This window comes from Rattus rattus, chromosome 4 (assembly GCF_011064425.1).
Source record: "Rattus rattus isolate New Zealand chromosome 4, Rrattus_CSIRO_v1, whole genome shotgun sequence".
Classification (NCBI taxonomy): domain Eukaryota; kingdom Metazoa; phylum Chordata; class Mammalia; order Rodentia; family Muridae; genus Rattus; species Rattus rattus.
In genome coordinates this window covers 153,306,389-153,328,209 of record NC_046157.1, presented here as the reverse complement: position 1 = coordinate 153,328,209, position 21,821 = coordinate 153,306,389, and the positions used below count along the sequence as shown (strand labels likewise).

General features: G+C 34.6%; 1 protein-coding gene across 3 annotated transcripts in view; it reads left to right on the top strand.

Moving 5' to 3' along the window:
- The window catches only part of Cul3 (cullin 3), a 74,337-nt gene that overhangs the window by 49,168 nt on the left and 3,348 nt on the right, over positions 1 to 21,821 (top strand). For all 3 annotated transcript variants that reach the window (XM_032901449.1, XM_032901450.1, XM_032901451.1), the window contains 12 exons: positions 697 to 857; positions 1,478 to 1,592; positions 3,222 to 3,450; positions 6,675 to 6,820; positions 7,586 to 7,762; positions 8,834 to 9,004; positions 9,468 to 9,575; positions 12,296 to 12,420; positions 12,936 to 13,032; positions 13,944 to 14,078; positions 19,071 to 19,257; positions 21,413 to 21,558. In XM_032901449.1, coding sequence (XP_032757340.1) covers positions 697 to 857; positions 1,478 to 1,592; positions 3,222 to 3,450; positions 6,675 to 6,820; positions 7,586 to 7,762; positions 8,834 to 9,004; positions 9,468 to 9,575; positions 12,296 to 12,420; positions 12,936 to 13,032; positions 13,944 to 14,078; positions 19,071 to 19,257; positions 21,413 to 21,558 — 1,797 coding nt within the window. The remainder of the gene's footprint in view (positions 1 to 696; positions 858 to 1,477; positions 1,593 to 3,221; positions 3,451 to 6,674; positions 6,821 to 7,585; positions 7,763 to 8,833; positions 9,005 to 9,467; positions 9,576 to 12,295; positions 12,421 to 12,935; positions 13,033 to 13,943; positions 14,079 to 19,070; positions 19,258 to 21,412; positions 21,559 to 21,821) is intronic.

The following is a 21,821-nucleotide window of genomic DNA, read 5'->3' as shown; positions in this document are numbered from 1 at the left end:
AACATACTGCACTTTGATCTAATTCTGAGAATATAACATTTAAAATTAGTTCTTAATGTATTTATTATCTGTCTTTGGGGGTGATTTTTTTTTTTATTAAGACCTTGTTCCTTTTGAGAGAAGTAAAGGGTCTTTTTAAAGTAACAAAGAATTATGATTAGAGCTACATTATTACTGTATTACATAAAATCAACAATGTAGTTAACAAATGGGAGATTCCTACTGCAGTGAGAACTTGGCATTGCCACACAGCAAATACTTCATTGTATTTTATCTTATAGTCTACTAATTTGCTTGAAGATCTTGTTTAAAACATGCCATTCATACTTGCAGCCCTTGTCTTGATAACTAGCCATATATGTCAGGCATTTGCTATAATAGATTATTACTAATTTTATATAGTTATACTTAAGTTTTTGGGTGTTCTTTATACTTTCATTGGTTCAATAGGCTTATCACGTAGCTGATACAAAAAGACTTTTTGCAGTTACTAGTACTTTCCATTTTAGCTGTATAGTAGACAAAAGTTCTTTTTAAATTTGATTTAGTAACCATGGTAAATTATAAAGATTTAACTTTATGTAACTTGAGAGGTACTAAAAATTTCCAAAATGTTTAAAACAATTTTTATTTTAGGTTGTGAAGATTATTTTATATATGCAATAATTTTTGCTTAACATTTTGTTTTAACTGCAGGACCGTGTATATGTACAACAGAATAATGTAGAAAATGTCTACAATTTGGGATTAATAATTTTTCGAGATCAAGTTGTACGGTATGGGTGTATTAGGGATCATCTTCGGCAAACTTTATTGGATATGATTGCCAGAGAGAGGAAAGGAGAAGTTGTAGACAGGTATATCATTTACCCTTACATTTGGTTTTGGTTTTTCAAGTTTATATCATAAGAACTGGTTGATGGCATAATTTCATTAAAACACTAAAAGCATGAATGTTTAGCAGTTACTGAAATCTTAAAAGGCTTTCATTGTTTGTTTGTTTTTTGTTTGTTTTTTGTTGGTTTTTTGGTTTGTTTTTTTTTTTGTTTTTGTTTTTTTTGTTTTGCTTACCTAGAATTTAAGGGCACCATCTTAAGCTTATTTATTTATTTTTAAAAATTGGTCTTCCATTTTAGTTTTTCCCACTTTTGTTTTTGCTGTGTCAGTTTAGTCTTTTTTCCTTTAAGAACTCTTTAAATTTTTTGCCCCTTTTATTTTATATTTCATTGTCTTAGTTTAAATGAGATTGAACCTAGGATTTTGCTTAAGCTAGGCAGGTGTGCTGCCAATGCAGATCTGCATTCTCTCATTGTATCTTAGAAGCATGGTCTCAGTATGTTATGCAGACCAATGTTGAACTTTTGAACACTTATGGAAGACTGGTCACATTGATAAAAGCTAAATGTTATAAAGGTATTTCAACTTTTGCATGTCTTTAACATATTTGATTATTAAGTAATTTAACTTCTTTTGACAGAGGAGCAATAAGAAATGCTTGCCAGATGTTAATGATTTTAGGTCTTGAAGGAAGATCAGTCTATGAGGAAGATTTTGAGGCTCCTTTTTTGGAAATGTCTGCAGAATTTTTTCAGGTAATCTGTGACTGAATAGATAAATGCTCTTTTATGATGATCATAACATTCACTGAATTTACTTAATCTGAACATTTGACCTGTTTTGAGTAGAACTCATTCATTGGTGAGGGGATACTTCAATATACATACATACATACATACATACATACATACATACATACATACATACATTCATTCTTCTGACACACCAGTGAGGTGTTTATTAATAATAATTGAAAATTTTCCACTTTAAAATTATGTTAAAAAGCACGAGCTGAGAAGTATCATAAGACTTTATTGTATTTATCTAATTACTGTAAATTTCACATATCACCAGGCTTTTTAGCTATCAGTTAACTGATACAGTATTAGCAATATGTGATTCCATATGGCATATTTTTCTAACTTAAAGGTTACTAATTAGAAAAGCAAGTAAAATCGCCTGTGTTCGAAACCAATTAAATTCTAACAGTGAGGTCATATTAGAACAATTAATAATGAATTGTAGCAACAACACTGAGTACTGACAAATGTATGAGTAGCCGTAAGAATAGCCAGGCATCCTTCCTTAAAACAACTGTTTTACAGAGGAAATATAGTGGTACCCAACTACATTACTAAGTTTCTATACTGATACTATGACTTTAAAAATAAATCAATATAAAATTATTGCCAACTTGGAAGTTAAGTAATTCATTCATAAGAACCATTAAATGTGTATTAAAACAGTGTTTGATAATTTACCCATAAACAAAAAAAATGGAGTTGCTGCTTTCTTCCAAATTGGCTCATAGCCAGCCAGCCATTAGAAAGATCTTTGTGACTGCACAGGAGAGACTGGGTCATGCTTTATGAGTTTATAATTTTAAATTAAAATTATTTTTGAATAATGTATTAGCTGGTTTTAGTGTTATTTTCTTTCGTCTCTAAAATACATTGTAGTTACATTCATATTACAGGTATACTTAGAAACACACAGTTTTTTTATTATGATTGAAGATGCTCTCACCAAGATTGTTGTTTAATGTATTAAAGTCTGTTCTTAGGAACTTGACTTTAAAAGTGAAAACTACTTCTGCTAGGTAGAGTGCGATACTTATTTTTTTGTATATCATGTTATGTATCTGTATATATCTTTAGATGTATTAATGGTACTATTAGGTAGGTTAAAATCTATTGAGATGACATCAGTAACTCTGAAACTGGTAAGGACAAAGCAGACAAGATGAGTAATTATTTAAAAGTTAATTTTTCTCATATTGAGTATGTGTTCTTTAAGCTATAGAATTGAGTAGCAGAAAAACTTCAGTAATAATGGTGTGTCAGCAAAGTTTATGACAGTGAATCTTTCCAGTTAAAGTTTACAATAGTAAATGGGAGAAGCTTCCCTCCTGACTTAGGTCAGATGCTTGAATTTGAAGTATACTAGCCGATCTTTAAAACACTACTTAAAGATAATGTGTTAATTTAGTTTTCTGTAAATAAAAGCTTTAAAGACTAACTTAGTATGATAAGAAACTGCATGAAATGGCATTGGCAGTTAAAGACATCTAACATTGGTATGATTCGTTGTAAATGTTATAAAAACCCTGTTAGAACAGAAACTCATTTTTTATTAAGTTTTTTTTTTTTAACTCTTAATTGTAGATGGAAAGCCAGAAATTTTTAGCAGAAAACAGTGCTTCAGTATATATAAAGAAAGTAGAAGCTAGGATTAATGAGGAAATAGAGCGGGTGATGCACTGCCTCGACAAATCCACAGAAGAGCCTATTGTGAAGGTGGTGGAGAGGGAACTCATTTCCAAGCACATGAAGACTATTGTAGAAATGGAAAATTCTGGGCTAGTACATATGCTGAAAAATGGGAAGACAGAAGGTAAGTGTTATCAGTTAAAGGTCATTCTAACTTAATGCATGTCAGCTTTCAAAAAGCAGTGTTTTATAGTAATAACTTATCCTAGTTAGCACTGGGGTCGGGATAAAGCTTTTTATTGTATTAGTCATGAAAATGATCCATATCTAGAGTATTCAGTTACATTTGCCCCCTGCTATATAAATTTTATATATAAATATAAAAATTTGTTCCCTCATTTCATGTTTGCAGAAGATGAAGTTCAATATTTAATCGTAGGCCAGTGGGTTCCTACTGCACTCCTATACTTTTTGAAATACTAATGAGTTTGAGTGCTAAAGTCTCACATATTTTCTTACAAGGTTGGAGCATTTGTGTGTTTGTGCATACTCTTACGTTCTGTAAAAGAGTATTTTAAAAAAAACTAGTAGACAAGTAGTAAAACAAAACAATTTTTTGACATAATCATAATTGTAGTGATCATTCTTAACTTTAATTTACTATGTTTATGTTTAGAGGTTATGAAATGATTGGGTATTCTGTAAGAAATTCTTGGTTTCTGGTATTTTGCTTTGAAGCTTTCATTTTATATGACAGTGACGATGATCTTTTTAATAGCCATGATTTTTCTTCCTTAGCAGTATTCTAGCTATTTACTGTTAGTAAAAGAAAATATACTACCTATTTGTGTGAGCTAGATAAGGAACGAGAAAGGGTTTTATTGTTAGTTTTGGGGGTTTTTTGTTGTTGTTGTTGTTGTTTTGTTTTGTTTTGTTTTGTTTTTTGACAGAAATATCCAGAGACAAGACACAGAAAGGCAGGTGTTAGAGAAATACTGACAGGCAAGAATTACCCTTTTAGTCTCTGATGGAATCCTTGACTTGTGGTTTTAGTTAAGAGTTTTAAGTATGTGGCAAGTTCCTAAAAAGCTATATCTAAATTTATTGTTTCTATTAGTATTTTGAGGAAACAAAAGTCTCCTAGTTTATGTCTTCTCAAATATAGTACTCTTGGATATTTGTGTAAGGGAGATGTAATCTGACTTAGTTTTACTGGCGTTTATGATATTGAATGTGTATGCGTATACACACATATACAATTGTTCGGAAGTCAAGAGAACAACCTGTGGAAGTCAATTCTATCATGCCATCATCTGAGTTCTGGGAATTGAACTCAGGTCATCAGGATATTACACCCTGAATCCTCCTTTCTCAGGCTCCTAGCAAGCACCTTGCCAAGGGCTAGATAACACATACTTTAGGTTAATGTGCTGCTATAGTGGGAAAGTAACCCCTGACAGTGACACCAAAGCTTGACTGTTACATGAACTACATTGTGGAAGTGGCGCTTAGGAGCTGGGCGTGCTTGAACAACAGTATTTCTGGAAGCCGTGTGGAGAAGCCGTGTGGACATTTGTTTGCAACTACTTGGCATGCCCATTACAGCAAGCACTCTAAATAGCAGAGTAGCCGCTTACCATACATGATTTTGCTCTAGTTCTTAATGTTCTTAGCAGGTAGCTAGCTACCTATGATTCTAAATTAGATTTTTAAATTGCCTTTAACTTCCCTCCCCTACCACTAGAAGCATAAATGAAGAGTGTGTTCATTGTGGGCACGTGGCTCATGAACAGTTGTTGTCGGACACAGTTTCATCATCATTCTCATAAATCAGAAAGTGAAAGATACAAAGGGAAGATAAATGTACATTGATCATTAGATACATAAAACAGTATGAATCAGTAAGTTCAAATGGCATCTCATATTATTGGCTTATTTTTAATTAAGTATTGAGGAATAATACATGATTTTTCAATGCCATATATTTTCAGTTAAGTGCTCACATTTTTTACTATCCCATGTATTTAACATGAGAACAAACAATTCAGTGAGATTGTATTGATTAATATATAACAAATGTACAGATGAGTAAAACTTAAGATGTAGGAACAAAGTAGACATTAGAAACAGTTTACTTCAGATATTTGGCATGCAAAGCATTCTCTAGTTTATAAATTGCTATTGTACTTTGTAATGATTAATAGAGTTTTGATTATAATGTATAACATGATTTGCTATACATTGATTACTCTAAAATGAATTATAGATTTTAACTTGTGAATAATTCAGTAAAACAGATATTAGTGATCTTTTATGTAAACTTTGCTCACTGTTTTTAGAATACACCAACATTAAATATAGATACTAATTTGCTCTTTTTTTTTTTTTTCCCGGAGCTGAGGACAGAACCCAGGGCCTTGCACTTGCTAGGCAAGCGCTTCTACCACTGAGCTAAATCCCCAGCCCCACTAATTTGCTCTTACAAAGTCCAAAATAGATTGCTTACTGTGATGACAAAACTGATTTTATGTCAGATTGATCATATGACTCATTAGCCTAAAATATTTATTGTTTGATGCTGAATAGAAAACTGTCAGCTAACCCTGACCTAGAAACTGCTGTTTTAATGCCATTTTCAAAAGTTAATGACAATACAAAATTTTCATGTCATAAAATTCTGACATTATAGCGTCCCAATAAACAGTTTTGTAGAGAAACACTGGATATATGGAAGAAAATTACTTTAGCTCCACATTGTGGTGGTGTTAAAAATGATATGAAAAAAATGTGAAGACCCGAGTCTAAATTGAAACAGTGTAGTGTGGTGAATCAGTCTTTAAAACAGAGATACAGACAATGTCAGTGAGAAATACTAGTTGGGGGGAGGGGAGATATTTAGGTTGTAAATTTATTTAAAATTTGCAATGAGATACAGTGGAGTAATAGTAGTAGTAGTAGTAATAGTAATGTTTTAATATGTTTAATTTTTGTAATGGTTGACAATTCAGCTATATTAACTGGTTTTAAATTTTTACTTGTAACTTCTAACTATACCTTTTAGTAGACATTTGTAATATATGTACTTTCTACATTAGAGTAACAGGATACATTATGTATAACTATTTGTCATTTTAGAGGAATTGGTTAGTATGCTGTTTGAGTTCTGTTCCTTCTGTATAAGTTAAAATATGCTAACACTTTATTAGTGCTCTCAACATAGCCAGCCAAGCACTGTAAGCTCATAAATTGTAGCTTTCAACTAACACCTATTTTTTTATAGTCATGTGGACAGCAAATGGTGGTAATTGATCATCTTTTTTTGAACAGATTGAAATTTTTACCGTAATCTTTAATGGAATTTTTACCTTCATCTTTAATGTAACCAGTCTCTTTATTTTCTGATTCTAGACCTTGCTTGTATGTACAAATTATTTAGTCGTGTGCCAAATGGTTTGAAGACAATGTGTGAATGTATGAGTTCTTATTTGAGGGAACAAGGAAAAGCCCTTGTTTCTGAGGAAGGAGAAGGGAAGAATCCTGTTGACTATATCCAGGTAGACTGATGTTTTACATTCATGATACGCATTTTACAAATATTTGATGCATCATTTTTACTAAGTTAGGTGTTATATACCTATGCTAACTATTTTAGAATAGTTCAGAATGTCTACATATGTTTCAGGGAGCTAAAACTCAGCCTCTGTTTAATTTATTTAATCTGAATAATAAAAATGATCTATATTTTGTGGTTTGTTAGTATTTAAATACAGGGAAAGCCAGGATGTATTTTAATTGCTTAAATGTCAAAATGTTTTGTTTTAAGCAGGACTTTGACTAAATTGTATTCCAAGTTGGTTTAATTTGAATAATTAGTCTTTTTAAGCTTTATTTTTTATTTATTTATTTTCTGGCTACTGTATTTGGTCCAGACAAAAGGTTAGGAGAAGCAGAAGCAGGGGTTTTGTTTGTTTCATCTTAAAATGTGTGCATTTCATTTATTTACACAGGGTGCTGGGGTGGGATGGGGTATATGCATATGCAGAGTCGTTTCTTTCCTCCTGTGATAAGGGTTTCAGGGATCCAAAAAGTACATTTACCTGCTGAGCCATCTCTTGCTGTATTCCTGATATATTATACACGCGAAAGATAGAACATTCCATTACTAACACTTGAGCATATATACAGATTGGAAAATAATAGTCTGTAAAATTATCTCCAGACACATAATTACCAACAATGTTAGGGTAAGGCTAGATCATGAGTATTTTATTTACAAGAACATTTTTATAATATTTTCCAAATTTGTTTTTATTTGGAAGGGCTTATTGGATCTGAAGAGTAGGTTTGATCGCTTCCTTCAAGAATCCTTCAATAATGACCGACTCTTTAAACAGACTATTGCTGGGGACTTTGAGTATTTCTTAAACCTCAACTCCAGGTCTCCTGAATACCTCTCATTATTTATTGATGATAAGCTGAAAAAGGGAGTCAAAGGGGTAAGTAGTAATGCATCTAAAGTGCAGTAGATTTTCCTCAGCGATTTAAAGTTCGGAAATGAATGTAAGATATTTTACAGATAAAAATGTAAAAAGGCAGGCCTCTTTGCTGCACTTATGTGCAGGTCTTGAGACACTCCTTTTAAACGTCTTAGACACGCTTAAAGATTGCTTGACATTTCACATATGCATTCTTATATAATTGTCATTTTAAAAAATACCCCCAAAAGAAAAAGCACAAACATCACACCTACAGGTTTTAAAATGATTACCTTTATAGCTGAAAATTAGTGAGAGGAATGACAAATTGGAGAACTCGCTGGCAGTTACAGATTGTCACTGTTTTTATCTGGTTCTGGGTATAGAGCATCAAGAAGGGCTTGGTTCTGAGGAATGGAAAAGGTGTACTGAATTCTGAAATAACTTTTGAAAGTTCTACATACTGAAGCTCAATTTTCATTTTCATCTCTGGGACCTTGGGCGCTCACTTGGAACCATAGAAAAATCAAAATAAGCTATTTTGATTGTGTGTGGTCTTTTAAAACCTCAACTTAGAGATTTCGAGACAGGAGAAAAGCAGCAAAAGGCTGCAGGTTTTATAGAGGCAGCTGAGTGAGAAACAAATCACTGACTGCCAAGAAATAATGTCTAGTTTAATCTCTCATTTCTAAAATCACAAGCATACTACAGTCTTCTATGCTATTTTCTTTCCTTTATTTAAAAGATGAAGTAAAGACTCTATTCTTTGGATTTAACAAAAACCCACTTGTTTGTCAATTTTGAGTTTTTTAATGAATTAAAAAAAAACAAAACAAAACTCTTGGGGCTGTGCAAGTTCCTGCAGAAAGTTTTACTCTTTCCCTTGTCAATAAATTTATCTGTTTTTGGTTATCCTTTACTTAGCTCAGTCCTGTAGTAGTGACTGTCCCATATGAGTGGCAGCACTCCATTCTTTCAGTGCAGTAGAGAGGACAACAGTGTGTGGAATAGGGCACAGTCCCAGATCACATTCATTCCCTTAACCAATTATTGTGGTTTTAAAACGGAACTGTCTTTTGATTAATTTTTCAGCTAACAGAACAGGAAGTAGAAACGATATTGGATAAGGCAATGGTCCTTTTTAGGTTTATGCAAGAAAAAGATGTATTTGAACGTTACTATAAACAACATCTGGCAAGAAGACTGCTCACAAATAAAAGTGTTTCTGATGACTCTGAAAAAAATATGATTTCTAAATTAAAGGTAAGCTTTATTTAAGATGAATGCAATTGATTCATGATTCCAAATGATGTTGACTCACTATGCTGGTGTTCACGCACACTGTTGTAGCCATTTTGAGCAGGGCATAGGCTTCGTTTCCATGTGTTAAAGGTACAGAACATCAAAGTTGTGTAGCGCTGTCGCATGGACTAGTTTCTAAACTGATCTGTGTCATTGTCACTTGAGATGTCTGTAGGACATTTCAGTATACTCTACTCTCCCTTGAGTATGGTGGAATCTGGAGGAACCTAGAAATTATGTTTTAAACTAAAATCCTTAAGTTATTTTTAAACATGCTAAAGTTTAGTAGCCACAGACTCAGAGCAACCACTAGAAAGACTTTGAGAAGAATAATTAGAGATGGCAATAACATAAAAGACTTTGTTTCTACACTTTCTCACGGGAAAGTTTGCTATTTGTACGTATTTGTGATCTTTTTCCATAGACTGAGTGTGGATGTCAATTCACATCGAAACTGGAAGGAATGTTTAGGGATATGAGCATCTCAAACACAACTATGGATGAGTTCAGGCAACATCTACAGGCAACGGGGGTAAGAGTCTGCATTACTTTTTTAAGTTAATTAATTTATTTACTTTATGACCTCAGTTTCACCTCTCTCCTTTCCTCCCAGTCCTCTCTCATCTACTCCTTAGGTGAGCCCTCTCATAACTGTCAACCAGCCTTGGCATATTAAGTTGCAATAAGACTAGGTGCATCTTCTAGATGAGGCAACACAATAGGGGGAAAGGGTCCCAAAGGCTGGCAGCAGAGTCAAGAACAGGCCCTGCTCCTGCTGTTAGGCATCCACAGGAAGACGGAGGAAGTTACACAACTGTAACATTTGCAGAGGGCCTAGGTTGGTCAGTCCCATGTAGACTCTTCCAGCAATTCAGTCTATTGAGCCTCTGTGGGCCCAGGTTAGTTGGTTTGTAGGTTTTCTTGTGTCCTTAACCTCTTTGGCTCCTACAAAGTCCTGCCCCTCTTCCACAGGGTTCCCCAAGCTCCACTTAATGTTTGGCACTGGGTCTGTCTCTTCATCAGTTTCCATCAGTTGCTGGGTGAAGTCTCTCTGATGACAGTTATGCTAGGCTCCTACTTGCGAGTATAGCAGAATATTATTAATAGTGTCAGGGGTGGGGTTCTTCCCATGGCATGCGTCTCAGATGCTGGACCAATCATTGGTTGGGCACTCCCTCAGTGTCTGTTCCATCTTCACCCCTGAACACAAATTGTAGGCCAAAAGGTTTTGTGTCTGGATTGTTGTACCAAAGATGGCTGGTTCAGGCTCCATATCCTCCTGGGAGTTTTACTGCCCTGTTTCTAGCTTGTCTCAGCAATGTGACCTCCATTCCAGGTGTCTTTCCTAGTACTCCTGTCTTCCTCACCACCTAATCCCTCATGTTCCCATCCCCTTCCCTGTCTAGTCCCCTCCCTCTGTACACCCATGATGTCGATTCTAATTAGTGAGGTTGACAAGTCCCCTGCTTATTACTTACCTTCTTTGGGCCTATGATTGTAACATAGTTATTTTTTACCTTACACTAATGTCTACTTATAAGTGAGTATATTCTTGGTCTAGGTTACCCCACTCAAGATGATCTTTTCTAGTTCCATCCATTTACCTGTAAATTTCTTAACAGCTGAGTAGTATTCCATTAACATTGTGTAAATGTACCACATTTTCTTTATCCATTCTTCAGTTGAGGGACATTAAGTTATTTCCACTTTCTGGCTGTAAAACTGCTATGAATATAGTTGAGCAAGTGTCCTGTGGTAGAGTGGGGCATCTTTTGTGTATATACTCAGGAGTGCTGTGGCTGGGTCTTGGAGTAGAACTATGCCCAAGTTTCTGAGAAACCGCCAATTGATTTCCAAAGTTACTGTACAAGTTTATACTCTGTCTAGCAGTAGAGGAATGTTCCCACTGTTCTACATGAGCTGTCACTTGAAATTGTGATCATAGCCATTCTGACCGGTGTAAGATTGATTCTCAGAGTTGTTTTGATTTGCGTTTCCCTAGTGGCTAAGGGTATTGAACATTTTTCAAGTGTTTCTTGTCCATTAGATTCCTCTGTTAAGAATTCTCTTTATATTTGCACCCCATTTTTAAATAAGGGTATTTGGTTGTTGATGTCTAGTTTCTTGAGTTCTTTGTAGATTTTGTATATCATCCCTCTGTTGAATGTGGGATTGGTGAAGATATTTTCCCATTCTGTGGGCTGCTATTTTGTCCTTCTGACAGGACCTGCATTAATTTCTTATCTCAAATGTTGGATCTTTGTTTTTATACTTTGAAGGTCTGTCCCTCCTTATTAGTGTCTCGGGCAGTGTCATATGCTTCAAAGCCACTCCACAGTCAGAGCAGGTGGAGCTGCACAGCGGGCTCAGCGGCTAAGAGCTTTTTGGTACCGAGCCCATGTGAGGCAGCTCACAACTGCCTGTAACTGCTTCCAAGGGCCCTGGCACCTTCTCTGTATTACTAGGGCAACTGCACTCAAGCACACAAAGTCATACAGACATATAACATGATTAAAACTAGTAAATAAAAACATCTTAAAAAGTAACTGTTTATGCTACAGAATTTAAACTTCGAATCTTCTCAGCAATTTCCTGTGTTAGAAACGGTTGCTGTATAGCAGCAGAGTCGGCCAAATGGAGCTCCCTGAATTTGAATTTTGTTAAAATATTGTGGATCTTCAATCTGAACATAACTCTTTCAAGGTTTTGGGCCTGTTGTAATCTAGCCAGCATAGTGGTTCTTTGATTTACTTTTTAGAGTCATAAAAACAAATACTTAAGGTTTTTTTGTTTTTTAATCTAATAATACCTGTGATTATAGTATTTTAAGAATTTGTAAATATTAATTTTGTCCTTTGTTTTTGTTTTTGTTTTTTTTAACAAGGGCAGAAAGCCTAATGGTGAGAGTGATGGTAGTATGTATTTTACTGAAGTTGACATCTGTCATACAGATAGATGTTTATTGAAAAGAGATGCATAACGCTGTACCTACAGCTAATGTTAGTTTAATGTGGTAAAAATGTTAAACGCAGAGATGAAAGATACAGTTTTGTCTAAATGAGTTATCATGTGTTCATTTCAAATAATTGTAATTATTTGAAAGATTAAACAGATCTAATATCATTAAGAAGATCATTTTCGTTATAAGATTCTAGTCATGAAGATAACTACTTTGATATGGCTACTTTGATAATGTAGTACGGCCTGTATGTGTAGGTAATGACTCTAGTTCACCTCTTTCTATTTGTATAGGTATCTTTAGGTGGAGTTGATCTCACAGTCCGGGTTCTCACAACGGGATATTGGCCTACTCAGTCAGCCACACCAAAGTGCAACATCCCACCTGCTCCAAGACATGCTTTTGAGATATTTAGACGGTAACACCTAAAGAAGACTCTTTCTCTGAATATTAATAACTAAATTTGAATTCTTGTAGTCCTAATTATATATATATATATATATATATATATATATATATATATATATGCGCGGCTTTAAACCTCATCTTGTGGAGAATTTTTATTAGTAACTTTTAGCATGTAAGAACAGATTGCATAAAACTTGAGAAGAGTATCGATGTCCTTTCTTCAGCATTTGTGTATGTTAGTATTGATCACTGCCTTAGGATAGGCTGTGTAGAAAAATCTTAAAGAGTTGGCTTGGTCAAAGTATACAGGAGAAATGATTTACTCTGTGGCTGCCTAGTTAGGTCGCATTGGTCTTATAACAACACCCCATACTTTGCCCCTAACTTTCTCTTCTGCTAAAAAGCAGGAACAGAACTTAATTCCTAAGGCCTTCCTCTTTTAATCTCTTATCTGTTTGCTAAGGGTTGTTATCTTACAATTTATAATTTCAAATGATTTTATAAAACTATTTTGCTTTCCTACAGGTTCTATTTAGCCAAACACAGTGGTCGGCAGCTCACACTCCAGCATCACATGGGTTCTGCAGATCTCAATGCCACCTTTTATGGTCCAGTTAAAAAGGTAAATATTGACACGTTTCAATACGCAGGGCAAGTTAACATGCATATACAGAACTGCTGTGTGATTAGGATTAGCTGTTACTCCCCATCTCTTATGTTGGAAATCTTCGTTTTTTACTTATTATGTGTACTTTTTCATTTGTCAACTGTATTTGAAAATATCAAGAGCATGTCTTCTTTAAAAATAAAATACTAAAGAAATTATGTATTATGTTTATAAGATTAAGCCAGAAACCCTGTTGCTGAAAATAGTATAACGTGAATTGACTGGAAGGCATACAGAGCAAAGCCATGTGCCCCTTTTTAAAATTCTGTCTTTTCTTATTTCTGGTAAATGAAAACCAGGGGGTTGGCACTTGAGACTTGTAAGACATGCATGTATTCATACAGTAATTTTTTTAAAATGTGCCAGTAATTTGTTTCTTTTTAGTAAGGTTTTTTTTGTTTTTTAGGTTTTGATTTGTAGACTAATTATTCTTAAGGCCATTTGCCTTAAAATTGAAAATCAAGGCTTAGCAAAAATTTTTAATCTAGATATAACCTAGACTTATTTTTAATGAGTCACATTTTTAGTATTGTTTACTACATGTATAACTTGTTTTTATATGCAGTTAACATATATGAGGAACTTTATTTAGTTGACAAGTGTATGGCACTTCCATATTTAAGTATATGATCACTTTCTTGGCTATATTGAGGTATTCACTGTGTAGGGAAACGGGGATAATTCCTTAATAAAGAGGCATGTACATGCGTGCATGTGTGCATGCCTGTGTATGTTTAAGCATGTTTATATTGGAATGGGTTATAATTTTATTAGAGCAGAGGAGCTTTTGGGATTTATTTCTGAAAATATGGCAAAAGCTGGTAGGAGATAATGTCTTTTTTTTTTTTTTTTTTTTAATTTAACAGGAAGATGGATCTGAGGTTGGTGTTGGCGGTGCACAAGTAACTGGTTCTAATACACGGAAGCACATACTGCAAGTCTCCACTTTCCAGATGACCATATTAATGCTTTTTAATAATAGAGAGAAATACACATTTGAGGTATGGGTTATAGCAATAATGTTTGACCAGTGCTATTGTTTTCTCTTACTTTTGTTACTTGAGTCTTGATGGAGTTTTAAGAGATGCCCTTTGAATACCAATAGGGAAAACTGCATAAAATTTAGGCATTGAATCCATTCCTGGGTCATGCTTTGTTTTGTTGTTCTTCATTGACATTATTGAGGGATAGCTTTCATATCATCATCATGAATACTACCTCTTTTTTTTTTTTTTTTTTAATCTGTAGTCAGTTCCCTCTAATCTTGGTGCCAGTTAGCTAATGATTAATGTATTATTTCTGTGGGTTGTTTTGCCTTTTGAAGAATTTAATGTAAATGTAATGTAATTATGTATATTGTTTGTGTTGAGATTTCACAGCTAAGTGGTTTTTGCCTTGTTTGGGGATTTTTGTTTGTTTTTGTTCTTGTCTTTTTCCTTCAAATTTATCCCTAATGTATAGTGCCAGTAGCTGATTCTTCTTCCTGCTCAACAATGTTTTACTATGTGGATTTGCCACATTTTCTCCATTATTTCACTTACTAATACAAGTTTTTGAGTTGGTACCAGATTGTTTAAGACTAGAAACATAAAACTGGAAAGATAACTCAGTCAGCAAAGTCACTACATTATCTGAGTATGATCACCTTCACCACCACCATGTTAAAAGCCGGGTATCATGGCGCACACACATAATCCAAGTACTGGGGAGATGAACCATAGATCTGTGAGAGACTACACCAGGGTTGTCCTTGACTTCTACGTACCTACTTGCATGTACCTAGACATATACACACTACCTAGACATATACACACAAACACACAGAATTCTATGTTTAACTTTTTAAGAAACTGTCCAACCTGTACCCTAAGGCAAGAGCTCCAAATGCTGCATACCTTCTACAGTCTAAGTACTTTTTGCCAGTTTTGTTGATCTTCATATATGTGTGTATTTGTACACACACACACACACACACACACTCACATACTCACACACTCACACACACTGAACTGCAGACACAATTGTTTTGCCACATCTTTTGTAAGTGTTGTAACAAAACACCATGACCAAGGCAACTTATAAAAGAAAACATGTAATTGGAATTACGGTTTCAGGCAGTTAGAGTATATGATGTCAGAGAAAAGGCATGGTGACAGGGACAGCTGAGAGCACTAGTCTCTTGAAACCTCAAAGCCCAACACTAGTGAGACCTTTCCAACAAGGGTTTTTATATAGTTAATACTTTTTATTTATTTTCTATGCGTGTGTGTGTGTGTGTGTGTGTGTGTGTGTGTGTGTGTGTGTGTGTGTGTGAAAAAGAATGTGTGTGAAAGAGAACAACTTGCAAGATTCTTTTCTCTCCTACCATGCAGGCCCTGAGGAGCAAAGATAGAATTTGGTGCAAGCACCTTTACTGCCCAGCCATCTTTAAGCCTGGTTACATTAAATTTAACCAGTCTTTTCCTATATGCATAAATGTTGCTTGGTGTTGAATGAATATCATCTTAATTTTTTGAAGTAAAGTCTTACATGTTTTTTGAAAGCCTTTAAAATTGCCTTCATATGGACTGGAGAGATGGCTCAGTGGTTAAGAGCACTGACTGCTCTTCCAGAGGTCCTGAGTTCAATTCCCAGCAACCACATGGTGGCTCACAACCATCTGTAATGGGATCTGATGCCCTCTTCTGAAGACAGTGATGGTGTACTCACATACATAAAATACAGCAAATTTTTAGCTATTACTTATAGGAAGGAAACATGAGTTTGAAATTAAGAGCAAGAAGCTAAAACTCAGCATCTATTTTGGTACTTGCCATTATGTTTCTGTTTTCTGGCAAACATATTAAGAAAATGTCATTTTTATATAATACATTAAAGCTTGAAATTTAGATATTTTAGTTCAGTGGCCAAATCAAGACAGTTTTTTTCCTTATATTTAACAAATAGATTCTTCCTAAGGGTAATGCTAATTTTCATAACAAATTATATGAAATTACATGGAGTTCTGTTGATGAAGCAAACATGGGGTATATCTTAACCAAACAATATACAAAAAAACTAAAAAAATCTAAGCGATGGAATTCTGTAGAAAATAGAAATAGGATGAGATTATAGGCATCAGTCACTACATCAGGTTTTATGTGATGCTGAGGATCAAACCCCAGGTCATCCCGCATGTTAGGCAGTGTTCTGCAGACTGAATGTATACACCAGATCCAGTAGGGTTTAGCTTGGTTTTTGCTTGCTTGTTTTGAGGGGCATAGTTGAGGCCGAGTGCCTCTTTTATGTGGCTCTAGCTATCCTAGAATCTAATACATATTTTTTAATTGAGACTTTTTTGTGAACATTTTATGAAGAGTGTCTCATGTATGATAAATATCAAGGTTGAGTTTTGAGAGCTCTATGTATAGAGAACTAAAAAGTATGATGGGATAAGCAAAAATATAAATTCATTTTTCAAAGCTACTATAGAATAGATGTATTAACTTTAATGGTTGAAGGAAGCTTCCTTTTTTCAACCAGCTTGGGATACATTGTTATCAATGAGCAAATTATAGGTAGAAGTTAATTAGATTATTCCTCTAACATTGCCAGTTTTAGCTATGTCATATACAGAGTTTTCTGTGTAGAATTCTGTGAAGTGTAATGGGCCTCAAAACCTTCGTGTTCCCTATACCTCAAATCTAAGGTGATGTGAGACTATGCATGACAGGTAACGTGCATTTTACACTGTATGTAACATCTATCACTTAAGCTTCATTAGCCAGCTCTTTTTACAGAGATTAGCGGCATTATAGTACTTAATGAGAAAGCTGACCTTATGAGAGTCTTGGAATCAGTAAGGTGGGTGTGTCACCACATACCAAATCCCTAAATGATCTGACCTAAAGCATCCACTCGCAGTGTTTCTCAGTTGAGTGCTTAGCAGGACTCACTTGCATAGTGACGGCTCAAGGTCCTGACAGGTTGTATTTACATGTCGGGTTGAACTTAGAAAACCTACTGTAGAGTGGGCTTGAGGGATGCGCTTCCAAGGGGTTTTGCATGGTGGGCAGGTTGGTTGTTGCTTTTGGTAAAAGTCTATAGTTTGTAGTTTCTTTCCATGTAGATAGGCCTTTCTACGTGACCTTTTGGTCATCTTCCATCATAGTGCCTCATTTGTCCTAGAGTGAGCAGTCCTAGGGCTCCCAAGAAGAAACTATGTGATCTTTGTGATCTTGGTGTCACATTATTGTTCCTCCCTTTCTTGTTGGTCACCTAGTCCGTCTGGGCTGGTGAGAAAACAGAGTGCAAAAGTACTTGCAGGTAGATATGCTTGCCACCACGCCTGCTGATCTGAAGTTGATCCTTGGGACCCACATGGTAGAGGAAGTTGAGGACTAACTTCTACAAGTGAATTGGGACAAATACGTGCACACACACCAACCCAGGAATAAATAAGTGTAATAAAAATATTTAAAAACATTACCAAGATTGTTGAAAACTGACAGGGAAGATTTTGTAGTGTCATATTTAATCCATAGTAATAAAGTTGTTGAGAGTTTATTATTTTGGTGTTTTTTTTTTGTTGTTGTTGTTTTGTTGTTTTTATTTTTCTTTTTGAGGTGGTGGTCTTGAATAAAGTTCACTGTAATCCAAAATAGTTACAAGGAACATAAAATAGTAGCTTACGTCTTAGTTTTAATAACTAACATTTGTTTTTGCAAAGCAGCATGGCTAGTAATTCCTGTATTAATACTCTATAGTATGCTTTTTAAAAATTTTTATGAGTCTCAAGTATAAGCTAATTTTGACATTAATGTCAGATATAATTGAAATGGAAGGCTTTCTATCCAATTCTGGTTGTGGTGATGCATGCTTTTAATCCCAACACAAGAGAGACAGAGGCAGGCAGATCTCTGAGTTCAAGGACAGCCAGGGCTATACAGGGCTATATCTAGGAAGAAAAAGTTTTTCATTTGTAATTGATAGCAGTCATACACCACATGGTATGTGTAATACATAATAGTTAGAGGGAAATATTTAAGCATATTGATAGAGAAATAGAGATACAGTTGAAACCTGTATAAAGAATTCAGATTCAGCGAAATAGACACAGAGTTCTTGAAATAAATCTGTACTTGACACAGCTGTGTTTCTACCTAAGAGTGTTTTCTGCTCTTTTAAGTATATCTAAAATATGTTATAACTAACTATCTGTAGTCTAAAATAAGACCTATTTAGCTTCCTATTAATTTAGTATTTGTAATGTCTGCAGCAGTAGTAAGCATGTAATTATTTGAAACAAAGAAATGTGTAAAATAGCATTTCACAGAATTCTTTCTTTTACTTAACTTATATTTCCATAGCACATGTGTGAACTAAGTCATTTGAGTATAGTTCTTTTAATTATCCCGTTGACATGATAACAGTGAGTTAAAAATTACAAGCCTTTCTCCGGGTGTTTTTATTTTATTTTACCTATATAGCATTGTATTCATATCATAACATTGACAAAAGTTATCAATTAAAACTCAGAACAGATGTCTTAGATTTTGCTTTTAATGTTAATTTCCAGTAGTCAAATCTTATTTTGATCCCAGAGGCAGTAAATATAGTTGATCCAGATTCTGATGTTTGTTTTCAATGAAAACTTGAACAAAGTATGCTGTAAGTAAATTTAGAATATAGTAAATATTCCTGAGCCCATTGTAGTAGTTTATTTTATCTGAATGCTGTCAGGTTCCTGGTAGTGCCTGCAGATGGCATTTTTAGAGAACCTATTATGTACTTTTTGAAGCAGAAATGCCCGTGCCTTTTAACAATTTATAGTTTGTCCAAATAATAAGATTTTAGTAGCAAGTAATAATATTCAGGGATTCTTTATTGTAAATTAATTCCTTCATAGCATTAACCTTTCTCTATTGCTTGATTGACTTATTTGCTGATTAACTGATGTACTTTTAATCTTTGTGAGGAAAATCTAATTATGTTAAATCTAATGAAATTTTCAGGAAATTCAACAAGAGACTGATATCCCTGAAAGAGAACTTGTTAGAGCCCTCCAGTCCCTCGCCTGTGGTAAACCAACACAGCGGGTCCTCACAAAAGAACCCAAGTCCAAGGAGATAGAAAGTGGCCACATATTTACAGTTAATGATCAATTCACATCCAAACTACACAGAGTCAAGATTCAAACAGGTACCTGGAATTAAGATTTCCTTCTTAAAATTATGTATATTTTACATAGAAAAGTTCTGTATCTGCTGGGTTTCTTCCTCTTAAAAAGTAATAGTTTCATTGTCAACAAAAATATACTTGGTCCTAAGATGAGAAACAGGGTAAGTTTTGGAATTGTAAAGCCAGTATTATTACTTTTAATTTAAAAGCATAAATAACACCATTGGTGAAGAATTTTTAGTAAAGCCTGTCATGTTGATAGTAAAAATACTATTTAGTATGTATAATCAGTTAAGGTTTTTATTTTTGGTTTGTAAGTAGCAAAAAGCCTTCCTTTTTTCTTCATTGTTTAGAATTAAAGCATTCTGCTACCTGGTTTCAAGGTTAATATTAGTACAAACACACCTCAGAACACATATCTCCTTGAAGTAAGATGTTTTCCTTCATCATTCAAATACTGTATCTCTAGTAAAATAATTTCATAAAATGTATATACTATCTATATTTCTATAGTTTCAATTGTCTCAATGATTTCTTTTGCATCTTACCTTTCAGAACTGTGATTCTTTCCATGTTTTCATGTTATCACTTATATTTAATTTCTTTTAATATAAACCCATACCTTCCTTTCTTTTAATTTTTTTCCATTAAACATGTGTGGGAAATAATTCTTTGTGTAGATTATTTTTATTACCTTTTACTCTTTTTTTCTTAGCAGATACTACTGAATATACTGAATGCAGTTTTTTTTTTTTTTTCTTATGCACGTGCCTCTCTCTGTGTCTGAGTGAGAAAGAGATAATTAGGATAGATGGATGGATGGGTGGGTAGATAGACAGACAGATAAAATACTTGGGCTGTAATCCAGGGCCTTACACATCCTAGGCCAAGTGCTTCTAACACTAAGCCATGTCCCCAGCAGAAAGCAGTATTTTTTGGTTAGCAGTGCTTGCCCCCCACCCCTTTTTAAAAGATTTATTTCTTCATTTTATGTGTAGTTACGCTGCCCCTCTTCAGACACATCAGAAGAAGGAAGGCATTGGATCCCATTACAGATGGTTGTGATAGTTTTGGTTACTAGGATTTGAACTCGGGAACTCTGGAAGAGCAGTCAGTGCTCCTAACCGCTGAGCCGTTTTCACCAGGCTGAAAGCAGTGTTCTTAACCAAGAAACTTTACCTATAAGTAGCTAAATAGTTATGCATACCAGAATGATCTTATAAATTAGAAATCTTCTATCTTATGTCTCTGTCTATGCATAAGTCAGCCATGTTTCTTTGAGATTTTCTGCTTTGATTCAGAAAGTTTCATGACTGTCTCCTTTTAAAGGACCAGATAGCACAACAAATGGTTCTGTTATTTATTATATCAATTATAGCATTAGTTGTACATTAGTTCTTTATATGTCTGTTACTGGTTATTTCAAACACAATAGAAAGGACAGAGTGAGGCTTTCCTAAAGTTTGGAATACAGTGTGGATATAATGATGAGATTATGCAAAGAATTTTGTTAGATAATAAAATCTAAGGAGATACTGGCAAGGTCTACAGAACAGTTTCCCTTTCTGATACACCAGTGATGCTTTCTTTCTGTTTAACTGGTAGAATCTTGACAACACCTGCTCTTCCCTCCCTCTCTTACAGTGTCTTATGAATTAGAGACCACAGATCCTTGCCTATCTGAAATATTTTTGTTGAAATAAATCTTGGATGCCATGAAGGAAAAGTAAGAGTTGAGGTCTGAAAGTCCTGGACAGTTTTTAAAGTGTGTACTACTAATGTTATCACTGAGGCTATCCACTCCCTTGTTCTTCTAGAATAGGGATTATTCTAGTCAGCCAGGCATGTATCCAATACAGTTTTAATCCCAGAAGTCAGGAGGCCAAAGCAGGTAAAACTCTGTGAGTTTGAAGACATACTGGTCTAAGGGTTCTAGGCCAGTCAGGGGTACATAATGAGACTCTCTTTTAAAAAAAAAAAAGACGACTTTATTTTCCTCTCTAAAACGAACTTCAAATTTTGCAAAAGAATAATTCTTAATTGATGTGAGCATGAATATTTGTTACTGTTTGTTTACTTGTGTGCATATTCTAATTGAGATGTATTTTTCTCTTAATAATACTAAATTACATTTATTATTAGCTAAATCTGATAAATGGTCTTATTCCTATTTTAGTTGCAGCCAAACAAGGTGAATCTGACCCAGAAAGGAAAGAAACAAGACAGAAAGTAGATGATGACAGAAAACACGAGATAGAAGCTGCTATAGTGCGGATAATGAAGTCTAGGAAGAAGATGCAGCACAATGTTTTAGTAGCAGAGGTAAGGACACCGGAAGCCTGGGCCAACGTCATTGTCACACAGCACTGCTCACCAAGAACAAGATCCTGTGCATAAATACCTGCATATCAGTATGCCTTTATAAACAAATCACCTGTGTTTCTGAACATTAGTAATAGTCACCATTTTTTTAAGAGCTTTTCATAAGTTAGGAAGCCAATACCCATGAGGGACCATTAACCTAGTTAAGACTTGAGAGGTAGAGCTGGCAGTTCATTAACCAATGATGGCAAATAAGGAGGATG